Source organism: Triturus cristatus, chromosome 11, assembly GCF_964204655.1.
Source record: "Triturus cristatus chromosome 11, aTriCri1.1, whole genome shotgun sequence".
Lineage (NCBI taxonomy): Eukaryota > Metazoa > Chordata > Amphibia > Caudata > Salamandridae > Triturus > Triturus cristatus.
The window spans coordinates 1,086,817,717-1,086,843,040 of NC_140594.1; the positions used below are offsets into that span (position 1 = coordinate 1,086,817,717).

Genomic DNA, 25,324 nt, shown 5'->3' on the forward strand with positions numbered 1-25,324 from the left:
AAGTAGGCCCTGATTCTGCCATCAAGCTTTTCCTGCCTTCTGCCTCTGAAAGCTCCAGTCTGAGCTCGCATCTGTATCCATGAACTTTGTCCTCATTCTCTGCGCAGCTAACGGTGCCTGACATCAGCCTGTTGCCTGCCAAAAACTGTATTTCACCTTCGAAATTATCTGCTCCGCTCCCTACCCAATGCATTCCTGTCTAGTAGTTTAAGTAAACATTCTTCCAGCTACCGAGCAAAGGGCCCGGCTTCTCTGTCTTTATGCAAGTAATTCATAGCCCTGTCACTAAGGAAGATTCCTGCCCTCGCATCTAGTGTAGACACTTAGACGCTTGTACACGCACTAACAGTCAGTATAGTCAGTATAGAATAAGATTCTACTCCAAGAAGGCCTCTCTTTTGGATAACACAGTTCTTTAAACATAGGATGTTAGATATGATTTGGGATTAGGTTGACTTGACTCTCCAGACTTCTGTCGCCACATGTAGAGCTAAATGTCAAGTCCCCTTCACCCCCTAGTTGCACGTCAATCACACGTCATGCTGCTGCGCGCGCATTTCTGCCAAGTATTTCTGCTGACATTGCGAAATTCTTTCATGGAACCACCCTATTATGACATCATACCTGATGACGTTCTTTAGTTACGCCCAGTTACACCCACTTTTGCTACGCATGTATGTTTTATCTTTACTATCAATTGTTACGCCTCCTCCATTTGTTTCACTGTAATGCCTATTGTATAAAAATGATTACCTATCAATAAAGTACGGTCTTCACTTCCTGAACCTTCGTGGTGATGGAATCTGGAGCTCATCGATTTAAATTGATTATGGAATAAAGCCCGTTCCGAACCTCTAATACCACGGATTCTGCCTCTTATTTTACTGAGCTATTGTTATAGATTTTCCGCATCAAATTAAGTCCCGGTAATTAAATTATTTACCACAATCTTCAAGAGAAGAGCAAGAGGGATATAGGAGACGCCCCGCCTGATCCCAAAATGGCGGCCATTTCTCCTGCTTGTTGCTATAATACAGCAATACTCTCCTACTCCTCGGGAGGCGAGCGGTCACTGGCTCTGGCCTCTAGCTGTCCCATTGCTCAGCAAACACCCCCCTTCAAGCGAATGATATCATTGGGACCGGCCTAATGTAACACCAATGTCAGAATTCCCTTGCCTGACCTCAAGACGGCTCCCACTGTAGTCCCTACCACGTTGTGCCACTACTCTGGGACATAAACTGAACTTCAACCTGACCTTAAACCTATCCCCCATCATGATAAACCGTCAGGACTTCGACCTTGTCATTCTCTCCTCCGGAAGTGGAGGCCTAACTTTCTGGCTGATGCCCGGTGGAGCTACTGGAAAGCTAAAGAGGAGATGGGTCGTGGTCTTCCCCTCGGCTGTCACCTACCCAGCCGGTCCTTGGATAGACCTTCCTTAGTCTCTGTCTTACCTCCCTCCTTCCCCTTCACCCTACCCCTCTATGCTCCATTCATCCTGTCCTCTATGAGCTCTAAATGTTGTTCTGTGGAGACCTAGCTATTTGACTGATGCCCGGTGGAGCTACCCGATTGACTTCCCCCTCGGCCGTCACCTACCCCGTCGGACTTTGGGCAGATTTTTCCCTTTGTCTCTTCATTGTATCTTCCCCCCTACCTTGTTCCACTTACCCTTCTACACTCAAAGATCTTTATATGTTTCCTGCAACTGATGTAACCTGCAACTGATGTAATTTTGGAACTCTGTGGAATTCATATAAAGCGCTCTGATACCTTAGGGTCTAATCTGTTTTTATTCCTGGACGCTGAGACCTGAGCAACATGGCTGATGCCGGGTGGAGCTGCTAGACAGCTAAAAAGGAGATTGGCCCTGGTATCCCCCTCGACCGTCACCTACCCAGCCAGACATTGGACATAGCTCCCCCTGGTCTCCCTGCTTTTTGCTCCTTCCTCCTCCCCCGCCCTCCCACGAAATATCGCAACATGATTTTTTTAACTGTACTTTGCTATGCTCTTGTAACCGATGTAACTTGTAACGCAATAATCCTAAATGTAAAGCGCTCTGATACCCCTTGGGGTCTGGTTCGCGCTATGTAAAACATTAAACAAAACAAAACAAAAGGTGTCAGCGTAGTACTTCCTTTGACTTCAGTCTAGACTGGTGACGCTCTGGTGCCCTCTGTAGGCCACAGGCATGGACTGCAACTAAATCTGGTAGATCATCACTGACAATTTGCCAGGCAATGCGCAAAAGATTTCATGGATTTTATACTAGGATGGACAGATCATGGCACTCTTCTTTTCAACAGGCTCTCTAGCTAGAAGACACCCAAAGCTACCTTAGAAAACAATAAATATGTGGAATAAAATTGTCAAAAACTATTGGTTTCATCGCAGATTAACTGTGTAATAAAGAATGACAATTTACAATGCAGGGAATTCTTCCTCTTTGAAACTAATCATCTGGTGTTGTTGTGGAGAGACCTTGTTATGACACAGAATCAACATACATGCCCTGGATAACTTCACTGATTGATTGCTGTCCTGTTCTGGTGGATGGGAAATAATTTACCCTGAGAAACTAATCAGAAAATGTATCTTTCTACCCGTTAAGGGGCCATTTCTCACCAGTATACCCACCTGGGCAGCAAGGAAAAATAGATAGCTCTCATACCAAACAATACAAGAGGAGAATCAATATGATGTCCCTAATGTTGACACCATGTTCTTGGTAACTTACCACTTGCCCTACCACCACAATTCCTAAGTGAACTACCTTATCCTTCATGCGCTGCTTCTGACAATCTGAGCTCCAAACCTCTCAACAGCGAAATGATGATAAGAATTTCTCTAGAGTGTGATGGGAAGCCAACGCAAGGACAAATGAGTCGAGTCAGAGGGTACTTTGGATTGGTTTACTGAATCAGAAGTGAATAAGTCAAAGTGAGATCAGACCGAATAGGAGTCCGAAACAGGAGCCAAGGGCACTCCCCTTGTGAAGGAATGAGAGCATGACAGGAACTAGAACAAGGTCATTGCAAAGGCCCTCATTATGGTGGTGGTCGGTTGGACTGCTGACCGCCATCGTATCGGGTTGGAGACTGTCCGACAATAAGTCAGCGGTCCCACCTGCTCTATTAAAATATGACCACCAGCACAACAGTCGGAAAGTGCTTTTTTTTTTTACTGCGGCTTTGGCTGCAGCCCAGGAAAATGGCCACAGTACAAAAAGCACTTTGTGCAGATCCATGCACCATGTGGTGCCTGGCACACAGTGCATGGATATGTGGGGGGCACCACGTGTACCCCCCAGGCATCTTAGCAGTGGGCCAAAGGGGACAGGGTCCTGCTTGGGGGCTCCCAAGGTCCGTTTCTGTCTGCGTTTTCATGGAGCTCGGACCACTATGAAAAAAGGGAAACCCTAATCCCTACGGTGGTGCATGTGCAGGCACCGCCTCCATTGTAGGGGTAGAACTCCGACCGCCACCCCGATGGGATCCTTGATCCTGTCGGAGTCAGTAGTCTTTCCCCCCCGACCACCGTGGTCTGACCGCCTGCATCCTAATGTGGCGGTTGGATGGATGGCCTGGATGTCGGTGAGACTGACACCGACAGCCTGTCAGTGGTGGTCCCACTGACATCCCAATGAGACCCATAGCCTGAACACGTAAAAAGTCAAGACAGGAAAGCAGGAGCAGTTCTGGCCAATTTAAGCATTCTAGCAGGTCATCGGTCATATGTTGGAAGCTGCAGAGACACTGCCCTTCTGTGGATGCATCTTTCCTTGATTGCTGATAGGTGTTAGGTGCACTGGGTGGGTGCTTGAGAGACATACTGGGTCCTCACCTCACTTGCAAGTGGCTTCTATCTTCCTGCATGATGTTGGTGTTTTCTGTAGCCCCTTTCAGTTTGTCTTTCACCAACCACAATGGCCTCCCTGGTACTCTTCCCCCTCCTGCAGTCTCCTGATGCCAAATTTTTCCCTGTGACAAAACTGTGCGGGTCAAGGTTTGTTTTTGCCACCTGGAATGGGGTGGGGGATTTTGTCCTCACCTGCTGCACATCACCCTGCGCTCGCCTGCTGCGCATCACCCTGCACTCGCCTGCTGCGCATCACCCTGCACTCGCCTGCTGCGCATCACCCTGCACTCGCCTGCTGCGCATCACCCTGCACTCGCCTGCTGCGCATCACCCTGCGCTCGCCTGCTGCGCATCACCCTGCGCTCGCCTGCTGCGCATCACCCTGCGCTCGCCTGCTGCGCATCGCCCTGCGCTCGCCTGCTGCGCATCGCCCTGCGCTCGCCTGCTGCCCATCGCCCTGCGCTCGCCTGCTGCCCATCGCCCTGCGCTCGCCTGCTGCCCATCGCCCTGCGCTCGCCTGCTGCCCATCGCCCTGCGCTCGCCTGCTGCCCATCGCCCTGCGCTCGCCTGCTGCCCATCGCCCTGCGCTCGCCTGCTGCCCATCGCCCTGCGCTCGCCTGCTGCCCATCGCGTGCTGCCCATCGCCCTGCGCTCACGTGCTGCCCATCGCCCTGCGCTCGCCTGCTGCCCATCGCGTGCTGCCCATCGCCCTGCGCTCACGTTCTGCCCATCGCCCTGCGCTCACGTTCTGCCCATCGCCCTGCGCTCACCTGCTGCACATCATCCATCACCCTGCTCTCACCTGCTGCACATCATCCATCACCCTGCGCTCACCTGCTGCACATCATCCATCATCCATCACCCTGCGCTCACCTGCTGCACATCACCATGCCCGTCCTAATTGAACATTACCTTGAGCCCAACTACTGCACATCACCCTGTTCTCCACTAGTGCATATTACCCTTTCGCACTTCTTGCACATGGTTATGTATTGGTGCTTGGAGTATATTATTGCCACTGTTTGATGTTTTTGTGCGTAAGTGCATGTTTGCAGGTTGACCTTACCCGGAAATATAGGTATATTGTTTTTGTGAGCTCTGGGTGTCCCCTGTGTTGTGTGCTTCCAAACCACGCTAATTAAACACCAGCAGCCTGTACACTAGCCATGGGAAGCTCCAACACAACATGACTTAGCATAACACAACATAACGTGTATTTATAAAGCGGTCTTTCACGCTCGGGTCTCACAGATATGTAACGTTATCAAATGTAATGGTACTCATTTTATCGACCTAGGAAGGGTGAGAGGCTGAGTGGACCTGCCAAAGTTTTTAAAGAAAGTGGCCTATCGACGTTGGCATGCAGTCTGCTTCCATAAGAGTCGGCTGCTCATCAGCGACCCCTGCAGGCTGCAACCTTCATATTTTACGGTGGGCTGCAAGAATGAGTGCAAAACCCACGTCCCTGATTTCTCAGGGATGCTTTGGCTATGACCAGGGGGAAGTCAAAAATAAGCTGGTTAAATTGTGCTTGTGCTAAAACCATCTTTAGGAGCATGGAGGTAAAATATAGCTCACCTTGGAATATTATTTTATGGCGCCTCGTTAACACCTCTTGTTTACATAATCACCCAAGACAAATAAAGTGAAATCAGTATTTTGGGTACTTGTCCTTCTGTGCCAAATTTAGCCCGCATTACATCTGCACTTCTAGCTATTAGCAGCTTCGAGTGAAGCCAGGGAGCCCTAGCAGCGCCAGCAGGCTGTCAAGAACAGATTGATTCACACTTCAGAGAATGGGAAAGGAATTGAAATTCCAGACAAAGACTGGCAGAGTACAGAATTTTCTTCAAAGAATTCTAAATGTGTCCCTATTTCTTAAAAGTTTCAAATATGTAAAAAAAATTGAAACGATGGCATGCTCAATAGTTCTCCTTCCTGTGAGAAGAATTTATAAGCACAGTAGCATGCCTATGTGTAAGAAGACTTGGTAAATATATAAAAAGCATATTTATTGAAATCATGTAGAGCTCAGCAGGGTTTCTTGGCGCTATTCCCAAGTAAAGGGTGTATGATTTCTTCTACATCTGGTTAGTGTATGCAACATTTTTGTCGCATGTGAATTTGGTGTATTGCCCTTTAATTACGTTGACCTACTTCTTTGCGCTTTACGTTGTTCCTGAAGTAATTTCACTAATGTTTGTTTCAGTGGACTTTGGTGTCAGTGCTCAACTCGACCGTACTGTCGGCAGAAGAAACACCTTCATTGGAACGCCATATTGGATGGCGCCAGAAGTCATTGCCTGCGATGAAAATCCTGATGCCACATATGACTTTAAGGTACAGTAATTGGTCCATTGGAATTTCAGTACCCAGATCAAATTTCACATGTCATTGGCGCTTGTGAGTAAAGGTGTTAAAATGGTCCATCAACCACTGTAAAAATATATATTCACTTTAGTCCAAATACATTTCTGATGAATATTTCTAACCGCAGATTCTTCACCTTTAGAATATTTCCCAGGTGCCAGACTGGATCTGAAAATATTCCTAGCAGTGTTTGGTGGGATGTGCAAATTCACGTTGACTTTGTTCCTCCGCAGAAGTGACAGGGCAGTGCCACACATAAAGCCCTCCCACAGCAGAGTGATGTCAGTTCCTTTCTTTCTGTGCCTTCATACCCGAATTGAGAGCCCCGCCCCCATTCCTTGGTTGCCATTTTCTTCCAGCATCATTCCAGTTTGCAATGGAACCATGGCCCACCTGAAGACTACAGGTTCACATTTAGTTTTTCTTATCGGAAACAGATGTTGGTGAGGGATCCACACAATGTCTGCCTCTGGTGCTGGAGCTCTAATGTATTTCCTACAGCCTTTCCACACGTGGAGTTGAAAAAGATTGAGGCATTCAAGGAACGGATGCTCACTTCTTCCAGCTTGGTGCTGCTTTCAGTCAATGTAGTCTGCCTGCTAGGCCGTTACCTGCATGTCCTTTGGGATATGGCCAGTGAGATCTTGCCCGGTGGTTCCATAGGTGATCTGGGCCTCTTTGGCTCAATCTATTCAGAATGGCTAAGATGCCAACGAATATTTAATTCAGGCTGGCCTGGAAAGTACTGGCTTCCTGCTATGTGGGGTGGACACTACTGTGATGCTCCTCCATCATGTGTTGATCAGGTCCACTGGGTTTGGAGATGCTCTTTTATGGTTCTCACCGTCTAACAACTTCTTATGTTTTAAGACAATCGGAACGACAGCACGTTTCTTGGGCCTTTCTAACCCTACTCAGGTTTTTGCAGCACTTCTGACTCTTTTGAGCTGATACTAGGGTTTGGCATATAGGGACTGCCAGACCCTGCCTTCATCACGGCAGTCACCCCAGTCCTTTTCGTGGTCATGGCCAGGTATTCAGCAGATATCATGATGGCCACCCACGACAATGCTCCACCCAGACCTCCACCTCTCCACTCAGTCCTCCGCCCCTCCATTTCTTTCCACCCCACCCAATCTTCCTCCTGCATTGGAGCAGCTTTCGGAGGAGCATCTTTCCATGTTGGCACAAGAGGTGCAGGCTTTATTGGGCTAACTGGGGTTAACGAAAGGGTGATGGTCTTGTAACTAGGAACAGGTGCCTACTCCCGCTATTTCCTTGTGCTGAAGGAGGACAGAGATCCTATTTTTGATCTGAGCACACTGTGCCTTCCTTCAGAGGATAAGTTCAAAATAATCACGTTGGACCATGTTCTGTCTGCCATGGATCAAGATGACTGGGTGGTTTGCTTGGATCTTTTAGATGCATATTTGCATGTGCCCGTCCTGCAGTTTTAGCATTTTCAGCTTATTGAGCGCCCTTTTTGACTTATAATCGTCATGTGTGTGGTCACAAAAGTGATAGCATTGGTTTCGCTGCACCTTGGGTATACAGGTTTAACTCTATCTAAATGACTGGCTATTGAAGACATGTTCACCACAATCAGTCGTAGACCACTTCTGGATGATGGCGAATCTCCGAACATAATGAGGTTCTCTGCCAGTGAGCCAATGTTGCATCTGATTCCTGCCCAGAGATTTTCATTTATTTGGGCCATTCTTGATACGGTGCTGTTTAGGGCCTTTCGTCTGCTGCAGCGAGTCCAGGACACACTATGATCTCGGTGTTTCAACCTTGGTGCTCTTTCCTTGTAAGAACAGCTTTGAGACTTCTGGGTCTTTTGGCCACATGCATCCTGGTATTGGCCACGTGGCATATGCAAGTTCTGCAATGGTTTCAGAGGAGACTGCACACAGTCCACAGTGGTGGCTATTAGACTGCAATACCACCAGCGTCAGACCCTTCTCCCTTCTCCATCCAGAGTTGATGGTGGTGACGGATACGTCCATGCTGGTTTGGGGTGGCCATCAGAGGTCTATGTTGGAAACGCGGCTCCTTATCATTTTGTTGAAGATACAGGGGAAGGCTAGTGTAGGTTTCATGGATCACACAGCCTTCATGTGGTATTGCAAAACATAGGACAGAGTGGGGTCCCAAACAGTTTTCCAGGAGGCGCTACGCTCTAAAGTTGACTGGAGCATCAAGGCATTTTACTGACCGAGAACCACCTGGTGGGATCTTTAAATGCCAGGGAGGGCAGGCTCAGCTGACATTGTCATGTGGATAATGAATGGTGGCTATATCCTGAGGTGGCATGGGGTATTCCATCTAGAGGGCAAGAACCCTGGCTAGTTCTGTTCGTCACAGTTTAGAACACACAATTTCCAAACCTTTTTGCATTGGAGTTCCCAAGAATGCTTTCTCTAGGTGATGCATTCAGCCTGAAGTGGGGAACAGGACATCTGGCCACCTGTCTGCCACTGCTTCCTACCCATGCTCTGAAGAAGATCAGAAATGACTGGGCCCAAGTTGTCCGAGTAGCTCCAAAATGGGTCAGGAGAGTTTGGTAGCTGGAACTTCTGGGGATAAGAATTTGTTCTCCAATCAGGCCTCATCTGCGGGAAGATCTTCTGTGGCAGCTGCAGGGCAGGGTTCTGAACCCAAACTTGTGCAATGTATACCTGCATGCATAGCGATTGCGCAGTTAACTGCTTTCGATCTACCATCAGAGGATGTGGATGTCATCCTCACTTTCAGAACACGGACCCTTTACAAGACAAATTGACAGATGTGTTACTGTTTATTTTGTCTCTACCCCAGCAAGGACTTGCTGTTAGCTGCACCTTCTGATTCTTAATACTGCCTTTCTCATTGTAATCCCTTCAACTTGTCATGTGAGTGAGCTTCAAGTTCTGTCCGTGCAGACCCCTGACACCATCGTTTTTTCAGTCAAGCTGATTTTGAGGACCAATGTGGCCTTTTTACCAAATGTTGTGATGCTGTTTCACCGTTAGGCAGTCCATCACTCTCCCAACGTTCTTTGCTGTGTCTGGCCCCTCGAAAGAGGAGGAGGGACTCGAATGATTGGACTGGAAGCAGTTCATTCGTGATTAAAAATTGGCAGGTTAGCAGATTCAGGTTCCTTTCCATGTTCTTCGAACAATATAACTTTCATGCCTCTTAAACACCTCACACTTTATTTTCTGCTTTTCTTATTATTGTTTAGGACTGTAAGGTACACTGTATTGCTTAGACTGACTGGATCAGTGCACACATTTTTTTTTATGTCTGGCCAGCCTGAAGACCGCTTTTGTCAAATATAGGTATCTTGCAAACCTCATGTTTTCCAAAAGACTCGCAAGAAAAATACATGCATATATGAGGCTTTTGGTCAACACTGTTTATCCATTGGGCTGTTGAAATCTCACTCAAACTATGCTCCACAGCACATTGTATTAAACACTTGAACAGCCCACTTCAGCCACTAGATACCTTCACTTTGAGTGACTGTGTTTTTCTTGTGCATATGCATATGTCCACCTAAGAACATAGTATCCCAATGATAGCCAAAGATGCTTGTTACCAGTGACTGTGGGTGGATAAATGAATTCAGAACACTCACCTTTTCTAAGAGCGCTAAGCCTGACCCGACAGTTTACTCTTGAGCTTCCCTCAGAAATTGTATCGTCATTCATTGCTCTTAATCTAGGCGCCTGCTCTCCAGATACCAACACTCCCATGCATGTGTTATAATGCAAGTACTGGCCAAGTTGTACACGGCATTTCAAAGTCTGGAGCTGCTGGATTTTACAATGCAACACTGGGACGATGAGCATTGGTGAAGGGGAAGAGACAAAGGTTCAGCACGGGCTGGGTTGTGATGCAAGTGTGGCTGGCTGGCACCTAGCATGCAAAAACACCTCGAACGCGGTGACTGATGCGCCCTGCATCAGATCAGATCTGGTGTTAAGTGTCACCCTAAAAAATGCAGGGGAGAGGTAGACCTGCCCCCACATTATTCAACTGGTAGCCCTTGAACAAGTCATGGCTGAGCTGAAAAGCACTTGCTGAGGTGGACATCCCAGCACAGCTTATGACTGCAGTTGGTTCTGTGTCTGCTCAGAGACAGAGCTTCACAGTGGCTGCAGGTGTGGGCTGCCGAGCCTCCCCCCCCAAAAAAAACAAACGTTGGCAAAGCCAAAAAACATTGGCAAATAGTAAAGAAAAAGAAAAACAGCACTACATATCAAAATGCTGTGACTCTCATTGAAGAGAACCAGTGGCTGACGTGTGCTGCCGCAGTGGCCCATGCTGTATGCTGAAGTAGGTTTAAGCAATGTATAAATGAGACATGAACAGACCAATAGATGAAGAGGGTTGACCAAAAGCCTCTGTATTTATCGATATATGAATGTAAATTTTTATAGTGTTTTTTTGGGGAAACCGTGAGGCTGGAGAGACAACTAATGCCATCTATCTCTAGACCAACCTAAAAATGATTCTTTTATTGGCCTGTAGAATAGCTAGAGTTAGTATTTATATTACTGAAATATCTACGCATGTAGATACCGTCCTCCAATCGTATAATGTAATGGGTAGATTAGAATTCATATTTAAAAAAGATATATAGCAGAGTTAGATATCTTCCCATTGGCCTGTAGAATGGCTCGCACTAGGATATATATAAAAGTAACATATATAGCACAGTTAAATGTTATCTTTCTTTTGGTATCTAGAGAGGCTAGAACTAGGACATATATATTCGATCATGCATTATGCCACAATCTTAATAAATGTATCCTCCTATTGATATGCCCAGTTGCTGATTTTATTTTTATCTTTGCTTTTTTACAGATGAGGCTTGCAAAGTAGCCTTTTTCCTGAAAATGTCTGGAAATAAATTTAACAAAAAACAAGTTATCTGTTTTTATTTAAAAAACCCAATGAAAATAAGCCACGATTTATCGAGGTGTAAATCAAACTTGGATATGTTGTGTACGCTCTTGTGCTGTGGTGGAACGTCCATGCCACCCTTGCTAACCTCACACATGCCTACACATTGACTCGGTTAGGGGAGGCAGAGCAGTGGCCACGGATCTGCAATGAAAACCCATGTAAACCCGCAATATAATGCGTCCCCATATTTCTGTCCTGTCTATCTAGGTTTTGCAGGATGCCTATAGGAAAGGGTGCCAAGTGCTATTGAAATACTTGCAAAGGAGTTAAATACGTATACATTGTGCATAAAACCTCACTACCTTTCCATATCTGGCTCTCCCTTACAGCAGACATTTATTTTGCCTGGTTACCAGTGGCATTTAATTTATGTCCACAATTAGCTGCAAAGCAGCATCTGTAAACCCTGCTGTGCAAATTGGCTCTGCAGTCCAAATCTTCTGTCTTTGCTTGTCTAAAATGGAAGCACAGTGGGCTGGATGAATGCTACTCAGCTATGATTGTTTAAACCCTCTAATTAGGCTCTCGTTCTGTACTGTGCCCACTGAGAGGGCTGCCAGCAGTGTGAGCTGAAGCTGCTGGCCTATGAGAACCTCCAGTGAAGGTGACTTGTAGAAGACCAGCCAATCAAGCTCTTCATTGTGCATTTTAATGCAAGTGAATATTCATATCTCTTAAGCCATACAGCAAATTGGATCTTTTGGAATGTTCAGTCTTTCTATAGCAGGAAGTGGCTGCCCACCAGGGTAGACAAGATACAGGAAATACTGTAAGAAAATGGGCTGCGTTTAGACTCAGTAGAAATTTGTTTTCACCAGGTGAACAGTTAGTAATTACGTTTGCAGTGATAGATATTCTAATGTACCCTGCCACGAGTGATTTGTACTACTAGGACTAATAACTAGAGAGAACTGTGTACCATTCACCATCCTTTGCTCTGGCATCCGTGGAGAAGTGTTGCAGGGGATTCATTATTGAACACACGTAAATCCTTCACTTTCCGCCTAACTCTGTTATTTACTTTCTCTTCGATTCATTGAGTCTCCTTTTTAGGTTTCGCCTACACAGCACTTGCACTGTGCTTGTGAAATCTATTGTATTCAATATATCTTAAAAGGGGCTTACATCCCAACTTCACTTCTGATTGGTCTATGTGCTTGCCACTTTACTTTTCCTCTTTTTTTTTATTGGTTGCAAGCATTCTATTTCCTGTTGTTCCATGTGCGCTTCACTTCTCAGTCTCCTGTGTCCCATGTACTTATTCTCATCCAGCAGCTTTGATGGGAACTTGCATGTATTTAAAGCGTGCTTTCTGACAGTTTTTTTCTTACTCCAAAGTCTTTTATTTAAACTGTTTGTGTTAGAACGCATTTCAAGCGTGCTTGTGAACAGACGCCAAGTTCTAGCCGTAATGCCACATCCTTTGTTCTGCCCCTTCTCTCGATTTTCATTACCTGCTCCTGGCTTCCTCCGGAATGCAAACACACAACACATTTCAGATACCTTGAGTTTAGTTTGATTATCGATTTCATTTTTCGAAAGAAGCCCTGGTCAGTGCAGTGTATTGACGCGTTTGGGTGGAGAAGTGTGGCTCAATGATTAGAGCGGCAGACCCTGATGCAGAGGTCTAGCCCGGGACCAGGGTTCAATTGCCCGCCTCGGCGGGTCTTGGGCTCAAAAATTCCACGGACCTGATAATTCTCGCCTCGGTGCCATTCCAATCATGGAGTCCCACTCTGCAACTCTGGGCAATAGCTTGCTTAATCTCCACAACGGCCCCCACAACGCTAAGGATGCCTGGCCTCCACCTTGGGGGTGCCCAGGAGTGGACGCCTCACAGGGAAAGCCAGGATGGGTTCCACATCGGTATTCGTACAAGCGCCTTGAGACCCTTGCGGGTGAGTAGTGCGCTATACAAGTATCAATTTACATTTACATTGATTCAACTTGCACACTTCTGTGAGAATCATTGGCGTACAGTCTCAGGTCAGTGTTCCTAAATGTGTACACTGCAACTCCTCTCCCAACAGTGCCAGTAAAAATCTCCTATACCTGACAGCCTACCCGTATGATCTTCACCACACATACCTGGTTTCACTTTCCACCAACAAAGGGGTTCCTTGCAGATCTCTCATGCCATCTGCTGGGCTGAGTCAACTCCGCACGGTTTCACTTTTGTTTAGTCACTCCCTTCCGAATTGCTCATAACTTCTTTACAGATAACCGTGCTTTTACCCCTATACAGCCTTAAACTCCCCTCTTTCCAGAGATCTGGACACAGGGAATGTCTGTGCTGAAGTCCCCCATATGGGCTCCTGAGTGCCCATCTCTCCAGTCTCTCTTCAGACCTGTCCCGTACAAGAATCTGCTGGCCCGGCCTCAGTGGGGTTTGGTGTCCACCCTGGTACTGCACCCCTTGAACCCCATCAAGATCCTCTTTTAAGTCAGTGTCTCTCAATATCCCTCTTCCCTTTTTAGGTTTCACATGCACTGCACAGTCTTATCTCCGAAGGACTGCATGGGTACATCAGTCCCGCCTCTCCGCTGCCCCCGCAAGCGTTACACACCTGACTCTTAAAAGGCAGCAGGGCCGCACATTGTTACTGCACCTAAATACTTGCATCATTACTATTATACTGTATATATAGCTAGATTTGATGGGAGGGACTGGATTAAATATGTGAGATGTGTTACTTGATTAGCTGACTTCCTACATATGTCTTGGTCATGTCCGGCGCTTACAACGTTCTTGCAGGACGTTTTTCATGGTGTGGCAGCTGTCCTGGATGTCACCATTGATCCCTCGCCCAAAGCTGGACATTTGGGCGAGCTTAATGTTGTGCACACTGCTCATTGTCAGCAGTGCTGGCAGAAGCTATACCCCAAGGCTTGCAGTGTTAATATATTCACACTGCTCATTTTCAGCAGTGCTGGCAGTAGCTATACCCCAAGGTTTGCAGTGTTAATATAGGCACACTGCTCATTGTCAGCAGTGCTGGCAGTAGCTATACCACAAGGCTTGCAGTGTTCATATAGGCACACTGCTCATTGTCGGCAGTGCTGGCAGTAGCTATACCCCAAGGCTTGCAGTGTTAATATATGCACACTGCTCATTGTCAGCAGTGCTGGCAGTAGCTATACCCCAAGGCTTGCAGTGTTAATATAGGCACACTGCTCATTGTCAGCAGTGCTGGCAGTAGCTATACCACAAGGCTTGCAGTGTTAATATAGGCACACTGCTCATTGTCAGCAGTGCTAGCAGTAGCTATACCCCAAGGTTTGCAGTGTTAATATAGGCACACTGCTCATTGTCGGCAGTGCTGGCAGTAGCAATACTCCAAGGCTTGCAGTGTTAATATATGCACACTGCTCATTGTCAGCAGTGCTGGCAGTAGCTATACCCCAAGGCTTGCAGTGTTAATATATGCACACTGCTCATTGTCAGCAGTGCTGGCAGTAGCTATACCCCAAGGCTTGCAGTGTTAATATAGGCACACTGCTCATTTTCAGCAGTGCTGCCAGTAGCTATACCTCAAGGCTTGGTGTGAAATATATGCACACTGCTCATTGTCGTTACAACAAACAAATGATGGACGGAATGCTGACAATGCAGACATTCTCCCCCAGTCAAGAGATCTGGGTTAAATCCATCGTTCTTTTGCCCACCACGCCACCCCAGTTCAGACATGGCCATATGCAAATCAGTCTTGACCCTGTGCCTCATGGGAACAGTCCAGCCCGAACTGCCAAGCCATGTCTTCCCTGGACCGGAATCAAGCATCCTAGGACCGGTTTCTGGCTATCAGCCGTCATCAGCCAGGATAGCTTGACTCCAGTGGCGTAGTGAGCACGGGTCCCACGTCTGGGAATACCCATCCCACTTAGGGCGAAAAGCGTTACAACAAACAAATGATGGACAGAATGCTGACAATGCAGACATTCTCCCCCAGTCAAGAGATCTGGGTTAAATCCATCGTTCTTTTGCCCACCACGCCACCCCAGTTCAGACATGGCCATATGCAAATCAGTCTTGACCCTGTGCCTCATGGGAACAGTCCAGCCCGAACTGCCAAGCCATGTCTTTCCTGGACCGGAATCAAGCATCCTAGGACCGGTTTCTGGCTATCAGCCATCATCAGCCAGGATAGCTTGACTCCAGTGGCGTAGTGAGCACGGGTCCCACGTCTGGGAATACCCATCCCACTTAGGGCGAAAAGCGTTACAACAAACAAATGATGGACGGAATGCTGACAATGCAGACATTCTCCCCCAGTCAAGAGATCTGGGTTAAATCCATCGTTCTTTTGCCCACCACGCCACCCCAGTTCAGACATGGCCATATGCAAATCAGTCTTGACCCTGTGCCTCATGGGAACAGTCCAGCCCGAACTGCCAAGCCATGTCTTCCCTGGACCGGAATCAAGCATCCTAGGACCGGTTTCTGGCTATCAGCCGTCATCAGCCAGGATAGCTTGACTCCAGTGGCGTAGTGAGCACGGGTCCCACGTCTGGGAATACCCATCCCACTTAGGGCGAAAAGCGTACAACAAACAAATGATGGATGGAATGCTGACAATGCAGACATTCTCCCCCAGTCAAGAGATCTGGGTTAAATCCATCGTTCTTTTGCCCACCACGCCACCCCAGTTCAGACATGGCCATATGCAAATCAGTCTTGACCCTGTGCCTCATGGGAACAGTCCAGCCCGAACTGCCAAGCCATGTCTTCCCTGGACCGGAATCAAGCATCCTAGGACAGAAAGGAAACAATCATGTTCAGAGAGTAAATGTCATCGCTTTGACTCTGGGAATTTGTTTACCTTGCTCTTTCCAGCATCTCAAAAAATCATATTTAAAGATTGAGGAATTCAATGCTTTACCACAATTGTTGTGTGGGAAATGTGGAACTCCTACCCCTTCTGCATTGGTTACCCCACACACCTGTCTTGCAGGTAAAGAGCATCACTAAATATTAAAATCACCACCCCATAAAATACAATATTTAGAATTAACAGGAAGCAACAGTGCTTCCAAACCTGCATCAAGAGCATGAATTACAGCACTACGGGAAGAGTCAAAGAATAATAGAAATTGAGCACCACCAAATCTGAGCACCCTTAAATGGTAACCATAGAAGTACATAGGGGGGTGAAACAGACACCGACTTTCTGGTGGTAACAAGTTTGATATTAGAATCGCTAAGCTTCCTTTTGCCTGCCCTGCTGGGGCTGGTATTGTGCTGAGGAAGTGGGAAGAGAATCCTTCAACATGAATTAGGTCCACACACCAAGGTTCCCGAATGCAAATTACGTCAGAAACACGGGTAGTGTGAGGCCAATCTGGAGAATTCATCTTATTTAGTTCCAGATAGTTTCTCTTTAACCTGGCCCATGACATCCCCTTAGCTGGACTTCTGGGGCCACCCACACATAGGAAAGGTTTTTAACCATGGATTACTCCCACAACCCATAAGACCAATCAAACAGTAATTGCGGGTGGTTTGATCACTCGTGTACCCAGGCTTCCATGCTTTTAAGAACTGCTCTGCATAGTTCCCCCAGGGACTACACAGTTATCAAGCATTTACTTAAGAATTAAAACCAGGTCCTTGCTGCCAGGAAGAAGGTGTTACATTAGGAGGCATGGACAAATCTGCTGCTGGCTGCTGAGATCAAAGATATGACCTTGTTTTGAAGCACGGTAAATGCCCATTTTTAAGAAATGATTATTTTGCCAAATTTACATCCTTTGTTCCTTGTGAAGCATTGGTCACCCACTTCTCAGGCATTTAAAATTCTTATCAGGAAAATGTTTGGCCAGCAATGGATGGGAGGAAGTTGTGTAGCCACTATCTTCCCTTACATGTCACCTTGGAGGAGGTTTATGTTGCATTAGAACAGAGTGCAGACGGGAAGCTGCCTGTACCAGATGGGGTACCAGTTGATGCATTCAAAGGATCGGGGAAATTATGGAGTGCCCCATCCTGATTTGGATACTTAACTCGGCCGCCGAAGGTACGATTCACTCTTGTTGGGCTGTTTCAGTTATAGTAAATATCTTCAAGAATGGGGATAAATCTGACCCTAAATATTACCTTCCCATTTCCCTCTTGGACTCATCAGCTAAACTGATGGGCAAGGTAGTTTTACCGTGGTTTGGAGGAGTGGCCAGTTGATAAATCTATCTCATCGGAGGTACAGTTTGGTTTTAGGAGAGGCCTGGGGACAGTGAATCTCGATCTGCTTACTGGGAAGCACTCTAATGCTAAGACTGAGTTTCTTTACTTATGTTTTGCTGACTTGAGCAGCGCTTTTGATTTAGTAGACCACTCAAGCCTACCCTGAGTTCCATTGGCGCCCCGGAGGACATAGCTTGTTTCCTGGCACGGCTGTATGAAAATCTGTAAGCCAAGTTCCGGAATGGCCCTAATGGGGAATGTTCCACTCCATTTAGAATTAAGAGGGGAATCGGACAGGGTTGGGTGTTGACACTTTTTATGTTTTCCCTTTTTATTGATGAGGTTGGTGGGGCTCCTCAGGCTCTGCAGGCTGACACAACTACCATCGCCGCACGTCCAGTTCCTATGTTGTACGCCGAGGACTCGCATGTAATGGCACATGGTCCGAAAGGATTTTAAATGCTTGATTGAAGATAAGTCGGATTTTGAATATTTAAGTTCTCTAATAAACTTGGATTGAAATATTGAAAATGCTGTCCACTGCCATGTTTGGAGGAGGGCTGTGGGAACATGCACCTAGTAATCCCCTTCAGATCGATGAGAATTCCTTTCTTAAGCACCTGTTATGTTTACCAGCCTTTGCGTCATCTTTCACTGTGCATAAGGAGGATGGGTTGCAATTTTTAGAAGATTCCCTTTTATTGAAACCTTTAGTACTTTTGTTTTCTATCTGGGCAAAAGCTAAAACATGTTTTACCAAAGCTGCTTATTTAGATTGCTTAGCTCTAGATCTTATTTTGAAAATACCCTGGCTTTCCTATATTAATGATATTTTTAAATCATTATTTAACATATCTATATTGCACGACCTTCATAGAACATTAACACTTGATAATAGTGTAATTAAGGCTTCTTTCTTAAATTATAGACAGGAATGAAGAAAGTCCACAACTGATGTGTATATATCGAAATACCTGCAGGAGGGATGTCAATACTATTTGTCCTGGGTGACTAATATCCAGCAGCGTTTTGTTTTAACTAGGTTGTGACTGGCTACAGTACACCATTTAGTCGCCTTCCCCGAAATGAAGAAACAATCACCAGATATGATCCCTTGCCCTTCTGACGGCCTATCAAAACAAAGCACTCAGCACATTATACTAATTTGGGGGTTTTATGAGGACTTAAGGAGAGATTGTCTTTAATCCAATTTTTCTTGGACAGAGTTTTAGGGACTATAATATAGTTTTACGCTATTTTTTTGCACTTAGATCCCATACTGTATGCTTTAATACTGCACTCCTAATATGGAGGCACTATATCTCAGGAAAAGCACTACATTCAGTAAATAATCCGACGGGGGGGGGGGGACGGATGTCTATCTATCTATCTATCTATCTATCTATCTATCTATCTATCTATCTATCTATCTATCTATCTATCTATCTATCTATCTATCTATCTATCTATCTATCGTTATAAAGGGGCCATACAAAGCTACAGGAGGCCTAGCTTGCCATTGTTCTGCCCTCGCACTGATTTAAAAACAGGGTTTTCATCCTCGTTTTACTGTTTGTCAATCATCTCAGGATTAGAAAAATATTCTGGGACGCCCAGCTATAACATGGTCTGTTAATGTAAGTGAGCCATAGAATTTTTAATGAATTATTCAGCTCCAGGTAGTCTTTTGATAGTAATCTTGAAAAGGCCATCCCTGGTGAGAGACAAATTTTAAGCTATAGTAATAGATGGGCTAATCGTATAGTGTCTGATATATAAATGACCCCTAATTCAGCGTGACAGATGAGGGAGCACTGCTCGCTGGTACAGAACGTGGTCGGAGTAAAAAGAAATGTTCGTTATTTGAAGAGCTCCTGGGGTGACCTCATGTGCTCGCCCCATAGAGAGTACTGAAAGGTATTTACTACTATACAACTGTAGCATCACCTTCAAAGGTCTGTGACCAAGTTTAGTGGTAAAACGAGAAATCGTCTCGGTCATCAAACATCCTTACAGATTGATGTGATGTAATATTTATCAATGTTCCCACTGCAATGAAGTGTCACACGTAATTCCCAAATAGTTAAATATGGTGACCCTACGAACCTCTACCTCACCATTAAAATGTGTCTTAGATTGCAAATTTATTGGTTCGCTTGTCATGATAAATGATTTGCTAATATGCACATTTAACTCTAAATTACTCATAAAAGTTTTGAATGCATCTAATAAAATCTGAAGGGCGTTTGTGGTTCTGGCTAGAAGTACAGTGTCATCAGTGTATAGCAGAATTAGTATTGGGTGTTTTCCAGCCTGGGGCACAAATAAAGGTTCCTAGAACAGTAACATGGAATAAAAAGTGAAAAGGAGCTAAGATATAGCCTTTCGGTGCATCACACTCCGAGCTCTCTGAGGCTGTACATTCTCCATTAGGACTGTATCTGGTTCTGACTATGGTAGCTAAGTGTAATTTTAACAGAAGTCAAATAAGGGCCTCTTCCACTCCCATGGTTTCTAACATGTTCCAAAGTTTTGAAAAATGTACATTGTCAAAGGCACAGGAGAGGCCCATAAAAGCCGTATGTAATGTACTTCCCCTGGCCTTGACATACTTCCATATTATTAAGGAGAGATTAAGGGACTGTTCTACTGTGCCAATAACCGGCCGAAAGCCATATTGGACCTCTGATAAACATAGTTTTCTTTAGCCCAGTCCTCCAGTCTTGTGAGCAGAATTTGTCCCAAAATCTTAGATGTTGAATCAAGGAGGGAGATTTCTCTGTGACAATTGGGGCTCTTTCTATACCCCTTTTGTTTTATAAATGGGGACCATTCCTGCCTCCCCCATGATGTTATTGGGGCTCCTTGAATTACTGCATGCAAGATGTTGGTGATAATTGGGGCCCCAAGAGTAATATTTGTTCTACAAATATCCACTGACACAGCCCCTAAATGAGATGCCTTGATTGCATGGGCTACTTCATTGACTTTATTTCAACTTCTGAAGTTGAAGAGCATCACAGAATTTATATTTGGATTTTCAATCTTTTCAACTAGATTACACTTGTTCCTGCCTGAATTAAAGACCTCAGCAAAGTGGCTATCCATCTTTCAGCTGGAATATGATTCTTGATTCTGAATTTGGTATTGTCTGCCAAATAAATGTGATTTATAATATCCAGGGTCACTGGAATTATGCGCCAGAGGAGGACCAAATTTTGCAGCAGAGTTGACTAAATTATGTGGGAATAAAAGACAAATTATGTGGTATAATGTGGAACAGATAGTATTACTTAATTAGTTTGTCATTTTTACACCTGGAAACCGTGTCTGAGAAGGAGTTCACCTTAATTAGAACCAATTTAACATTCCAAATACAGCAATAGGAAACTAAAGGATAACTGGCCAACCTTTATGAAAAGCCTTCCAGTGTGTAAAAACCTGAGTTGCCATAAATTTTGTAATTTTTGAACCGCTTGAGCTACAAACAATTTTTTGGGTTAAAATCTGCAGATTATGCTGTAGAGGATGGATTATGTGGTAAATCCATAATAATGCGAGAATTGCCATGGCTGCTTAAATCGCATAATTCCAGTGGCCCTGATAATAATAATAATCTCTTGGTATCCCTGTTTAATGTTTGAGACCCTCCCATGCTGTATTTGTATCTCATTTTTGAGAATCTCGAAGACAATTTTATAAGTGGCATGGTTGTCACTTAGGTGCCTCTAAAAGCTGTGTATGAGCTGCTGAACATGTGAAGTTAAACCGTCTCTGTAATGGTATATATCCTTTTTGCGGTTCTTAATGGTAAGCATACGCAAGTCCTCCTGACTAATCAATTTACAATAGAGCTAGGGTCAGCTTCCTGTGTCAGGCAGGTAATATTAGAATCAAGTTTACTCATGACAAGATCTTTGAATTACAAGGAGGCATCAATTCTATACCACTTGATTCACACATCCGTATTCTCTTCATAAGCCAATTCACCCTTCTGCACATGATCAAGGTCTGGTATTAATATTCGACGAAGGCTCAAACGTAAAAGCTTATGGTCGCTGCTCCAATTTGCAATGATCTTGAATTTGATAAATAGGGTGCTAACATCCAAATTTATCTGGGTAAAGTCTATAGTACTTCCTTGATGGGAGCCTGTAAAAGTGGAGATGTCCATGACATCTTCTGAACCTAAGTCACATGCTAACACTAAATTATACAGTGAAGATGTTTTATCCACTTCCCCATGTATGTCCAGAGACTCTCTCACTGCAACATTTGAGTCAAAGTGGACTCCATCCATCATATGCAAGTGTCAGTTTGGCAACCCCTACCTACTCCCTGGCACATATTCTACTTCCTTTCAACTTTCAAAGTAAGCCCACAAGGAGGATGAAAGCCTTTTGGATAGAGTTCAAGGGATTTCCTTCCCTGGCATTTACCAGGCAGCAACTCTGGCCTTCTCAGAGGCTTTTATGTCCCACTGCAGACTGCATCTGCGGGCCCCCAAATGCTTCCTTTGTTCAAGTAGTGTTTGGTGTGGTGATTATTTACTGTGGTTGGTATGAGTCAATGTTTACATTTGCTGCAGTCAAAACTGGCATAGTTTTACTCACTTTAAGGCTGGACGTAGTACTCTATGTATCCTTATTGATAGGTCTGTTTCCTGTGCTCCAGGCCTTACCTGTTGATCAAGAGCACTATAACACAAGAGGGTCTATTGAGGCAGGACAGGACCAGTTATACCAGGACATGAGAGAGGAGTTAAAAATATAACCACTCTGACTCAGAAGGCATTAACTACTCTTTTTGTGTCTTGGAGAATGTGCAACAGAGACATGAAGTAGACTGGTAAATGTGGCCTGTATATCTGCCTACATCTCATGATATTTGGGGAATGCTGTTAGTATTATTGTGCAAATTTTGTCAGATGTTAACAGATGTTAATTGACCTTTTCTCTCTATATGTGCCTTTGGCCTTTAATCACATGACAGACAATTGAAAGTGTATAATGCCTTCCATAGAGTCCAATTATGCTTAGTAAATGTGCATACAACTTTATTTATTTGCAGACAATTGTTCAGTATCCTCGTGCTCAGATTTTCTGAAAGCGTTACTTTACTTCTAAAAATGCCAATGCGTAAACAGGTCTGGGACTTCAAGCATAACACAAGCCTGCTTTGAGTAACAGTCTCATGGCTTTGAGACATCCATCTATGACTGCACTGCATGAACTGATACCATCACTTCATTTGACAGATAGTGTTCAGACGTTCTAAAATATCACTCACTCAACAAGATATGCCCAGAGGATTTCATCTGGACTGACCGTTATGATTGATCACTTAAACTTATCTTAGCCGATCGGAAAACGAGAATGTGTGGAATGCCTAACACAGCTAGGAACATCAGGTCACATTCATGGTAGACTGACCAAGGCTTGCTTGTCAAATTGAAAACCAAAGTTATTTGTAAGTGTTATAGTTCTGCAAACACTTCAGTGTCAAGCTAAGTATTGTTTGAATTTCTTTTCCAGAGTGATTTGTGGTCTTTGGGAATCACAGCCATTGAAATGGCCGAAGGCGCTCCCCGTAAGTATTCAAGTGTACTTTTGGTGTACAATTCATCTAATTGCATGATAACCGCACCAAACTTTGGTTGGAGTGGCTTGATCTCAAGGTATATACTCAGTGCTATTGGGTGGATGTTAGAGAAGGGCACAAAATAAAGTATTTTATAGACTTAATGGTAGATCATGGATATTTGGTGTTCTTTAATCATTGCCCTGCTGCTCTTCCTTTGAGAAAAGGTATGCTAGGCCCCCAAATGACTGGAAATGCTAATATAGTTAGCAGTGAAAGTTAGATACTCCCAGTGTAGCAAGTTGAAAGTTAGAAGGAGCTTTCTTGGTTCTAAACATAGAGGTGTAGTGAAACATATTTAATGGTACATGTGTCCCCCTTATCTTCCGAATAGGAAATGTAAAGTGAACCCAACAGTAAATACCACTCTGGCAGCAGCAGAAGTAGGTTATTTTAACTCTCGCACATACAGTTGCGGTCTAATCTATGGATTTCCTGACATGAGCAATGTAAGCAGAGAAGCGGATGTAGCCAGGAATTTGTTTAGGGTGTTGATTAGGGGCCTAATGCTGGAGCCTCAGTTATCCTCAGGTAACCTCTCGCCAATCTTCTCAAAGGTCTTTTGAAGTCCTTTCATCCCCTTAGATTGCTTCTTCTGACCACCCCCTGTTTCCCACAGCTGTCATGGACAATCTGTTTAAACTCAGTGACTCTTAGCTGCTCTCGCAAACCTTTCTGGGTCTCAAAGATCCTCATTTGGACAACATACACCATCAGTCAGCTTCTAAATACCCTTGGGCAATTCAAAGAGATTCTCAAACTAGCACTCGACTTAACATAAGCTTGTTGCCCACCAATCTTCCTGGTACTCATTCAGCCTGCACTAATGCTGCTGAAATAACCATTAGAAGCCCCCATCAGGCACTAAGATCCTCAATTGAGCCTGTAAACTACATGTTTCGTGTTCAAAGTCTGTCAAATCCACTCACCTGGCCCTCAGTACTAATCCTAAACATTTTACACAAAAGGATTCTGGAATTATACAATTGCCACAGGAGTGTTGCATAGCACAGACTTGTTCTCCAGAATCGCTTCATAGAATGCATCGCTAATTTTAGGAAGCATTGTATTGAACACAGTGGACAAAATGGTGCATAAACCACATGATTGTAATACATTATCTCTCATATATTCACTCGTTCCATCTCTTGAGTGCATCTCACAGGTGAGCAAGCACCTATATAACAGGCAGCTTGTTAATGGATTTGGGATGTTTTTATGCAAAATACAGGGAGTTGTTGAAGATAATACAATTTCACAGATAGGATTCCACTTCCTTTTATAAGATGCTATACTTTGTTCTCTATTTTCCATGTTAAAGTAATATAATAGTAATATACACAGTTGCCAAAGAATGTCCACAGAGTGTTTGAAAGTCCAGGTTGTGTGGTGCAGTGGGCAAAAGCTCTACTGTATAATTTCCGCAAATTCTTTTTTTAGGTTTTGTTAGGGCTGCTTATGAAGCACATATTTTGCCACTTTAGCTATAGCAAGCAGGATCCCATATTACGCACATTTGGTTCTCTTTCTGAGAAGAGCTTGAGAAGAGAAGGTTTAAGCTTTTTTTAAGAGAACCACATTCCAGATTTGGGCTGCAAGTATACAGGAAGATAAGCCACCCTACATTTATGTTTTCTTAATACCCAAGTGCAGTATGACTTTGTGTAGCTGCCTTTGTAGGGTGTAGCCAATAAATCTTTTATAGGGGGAACCCTGGGCTTTGATGCTGACATGTCTCGTGCAATGTACATTAAGTGTCATTCTCTCAAAGACCCAGAGTTAATGCATTGTGTGAGGAGATGAGTCCACATGGCGCCACCATTTCAAATGCGGTGGGGTTTTTCCTTCAGAATTTGCCCAACTTTGCATCTGACACGTTGGAATGACCAACTAAGCATTGTTAGCTAGGACTAATCTAGCTGACACAACTCTTATTATTGTTTTGGCCCAGTGTGAAAAACTCGCCTCTAAAAATAGTTTCTTGATAGTTTATAAATGTTAAGTCTTGCATTGACAATGCTAGACGCCTCTGGAGCCAGTGTAAGTTGTGAACTTTGTTAATTTACACATGTATGCTCTTGTGAATTAAAGTTTGAGGGATACATTCCAATATACACATTTGTTACAAAGAATGCTGGCTTTTAGTGATGTTTTCTTTTGGTCAAAGTTCGCTGTCCTAAAACAATACACAATTTCTCAATTGGTGTTTTTAACAACTAGCTTATGTGACGTCAGGTTCAAAGTGAGATTTCTCATTCAAATTCATAGTTTTGAGGACTCATTTCAGACTATGGGTCCTACAGCTTTGAAACTTTT

At 44.6% G+C, this 25,324-nt stretch overlaps 1 protein-coding gene across 12 annotated transcripts in view; it reads left to right on the forward strand.

Annotated features, from left to right (window-relative positions):
• TNIK (TRAF2 and NCK interacting kinase) overlaps nucleotides 1-25,324 on the forward strand; it is a 787,085-nt gene that overhangs the window by 496,141 nt on the left and 265,620 nt on the right. For all 12 annotated transcript variants that reach the window (XM_085635448.1, XM_085635452.1, XM_085635449.1 and 9 more), the window contains exons 7-8: nucleotides 6,074-6,204; nucleotides 22,903-22,957. In XM_085635448.1, coding sequence (XP_085491574.1) covers nucleotides 6,074-6,204; nucleotides 22,903-22,957 — 186 coding nt within the window. The remainder of the gene's footprint in view (nucleotides 1-6,073; nucleotides 6,205-22,902; nucleotides 22,958-25,324) is intronic.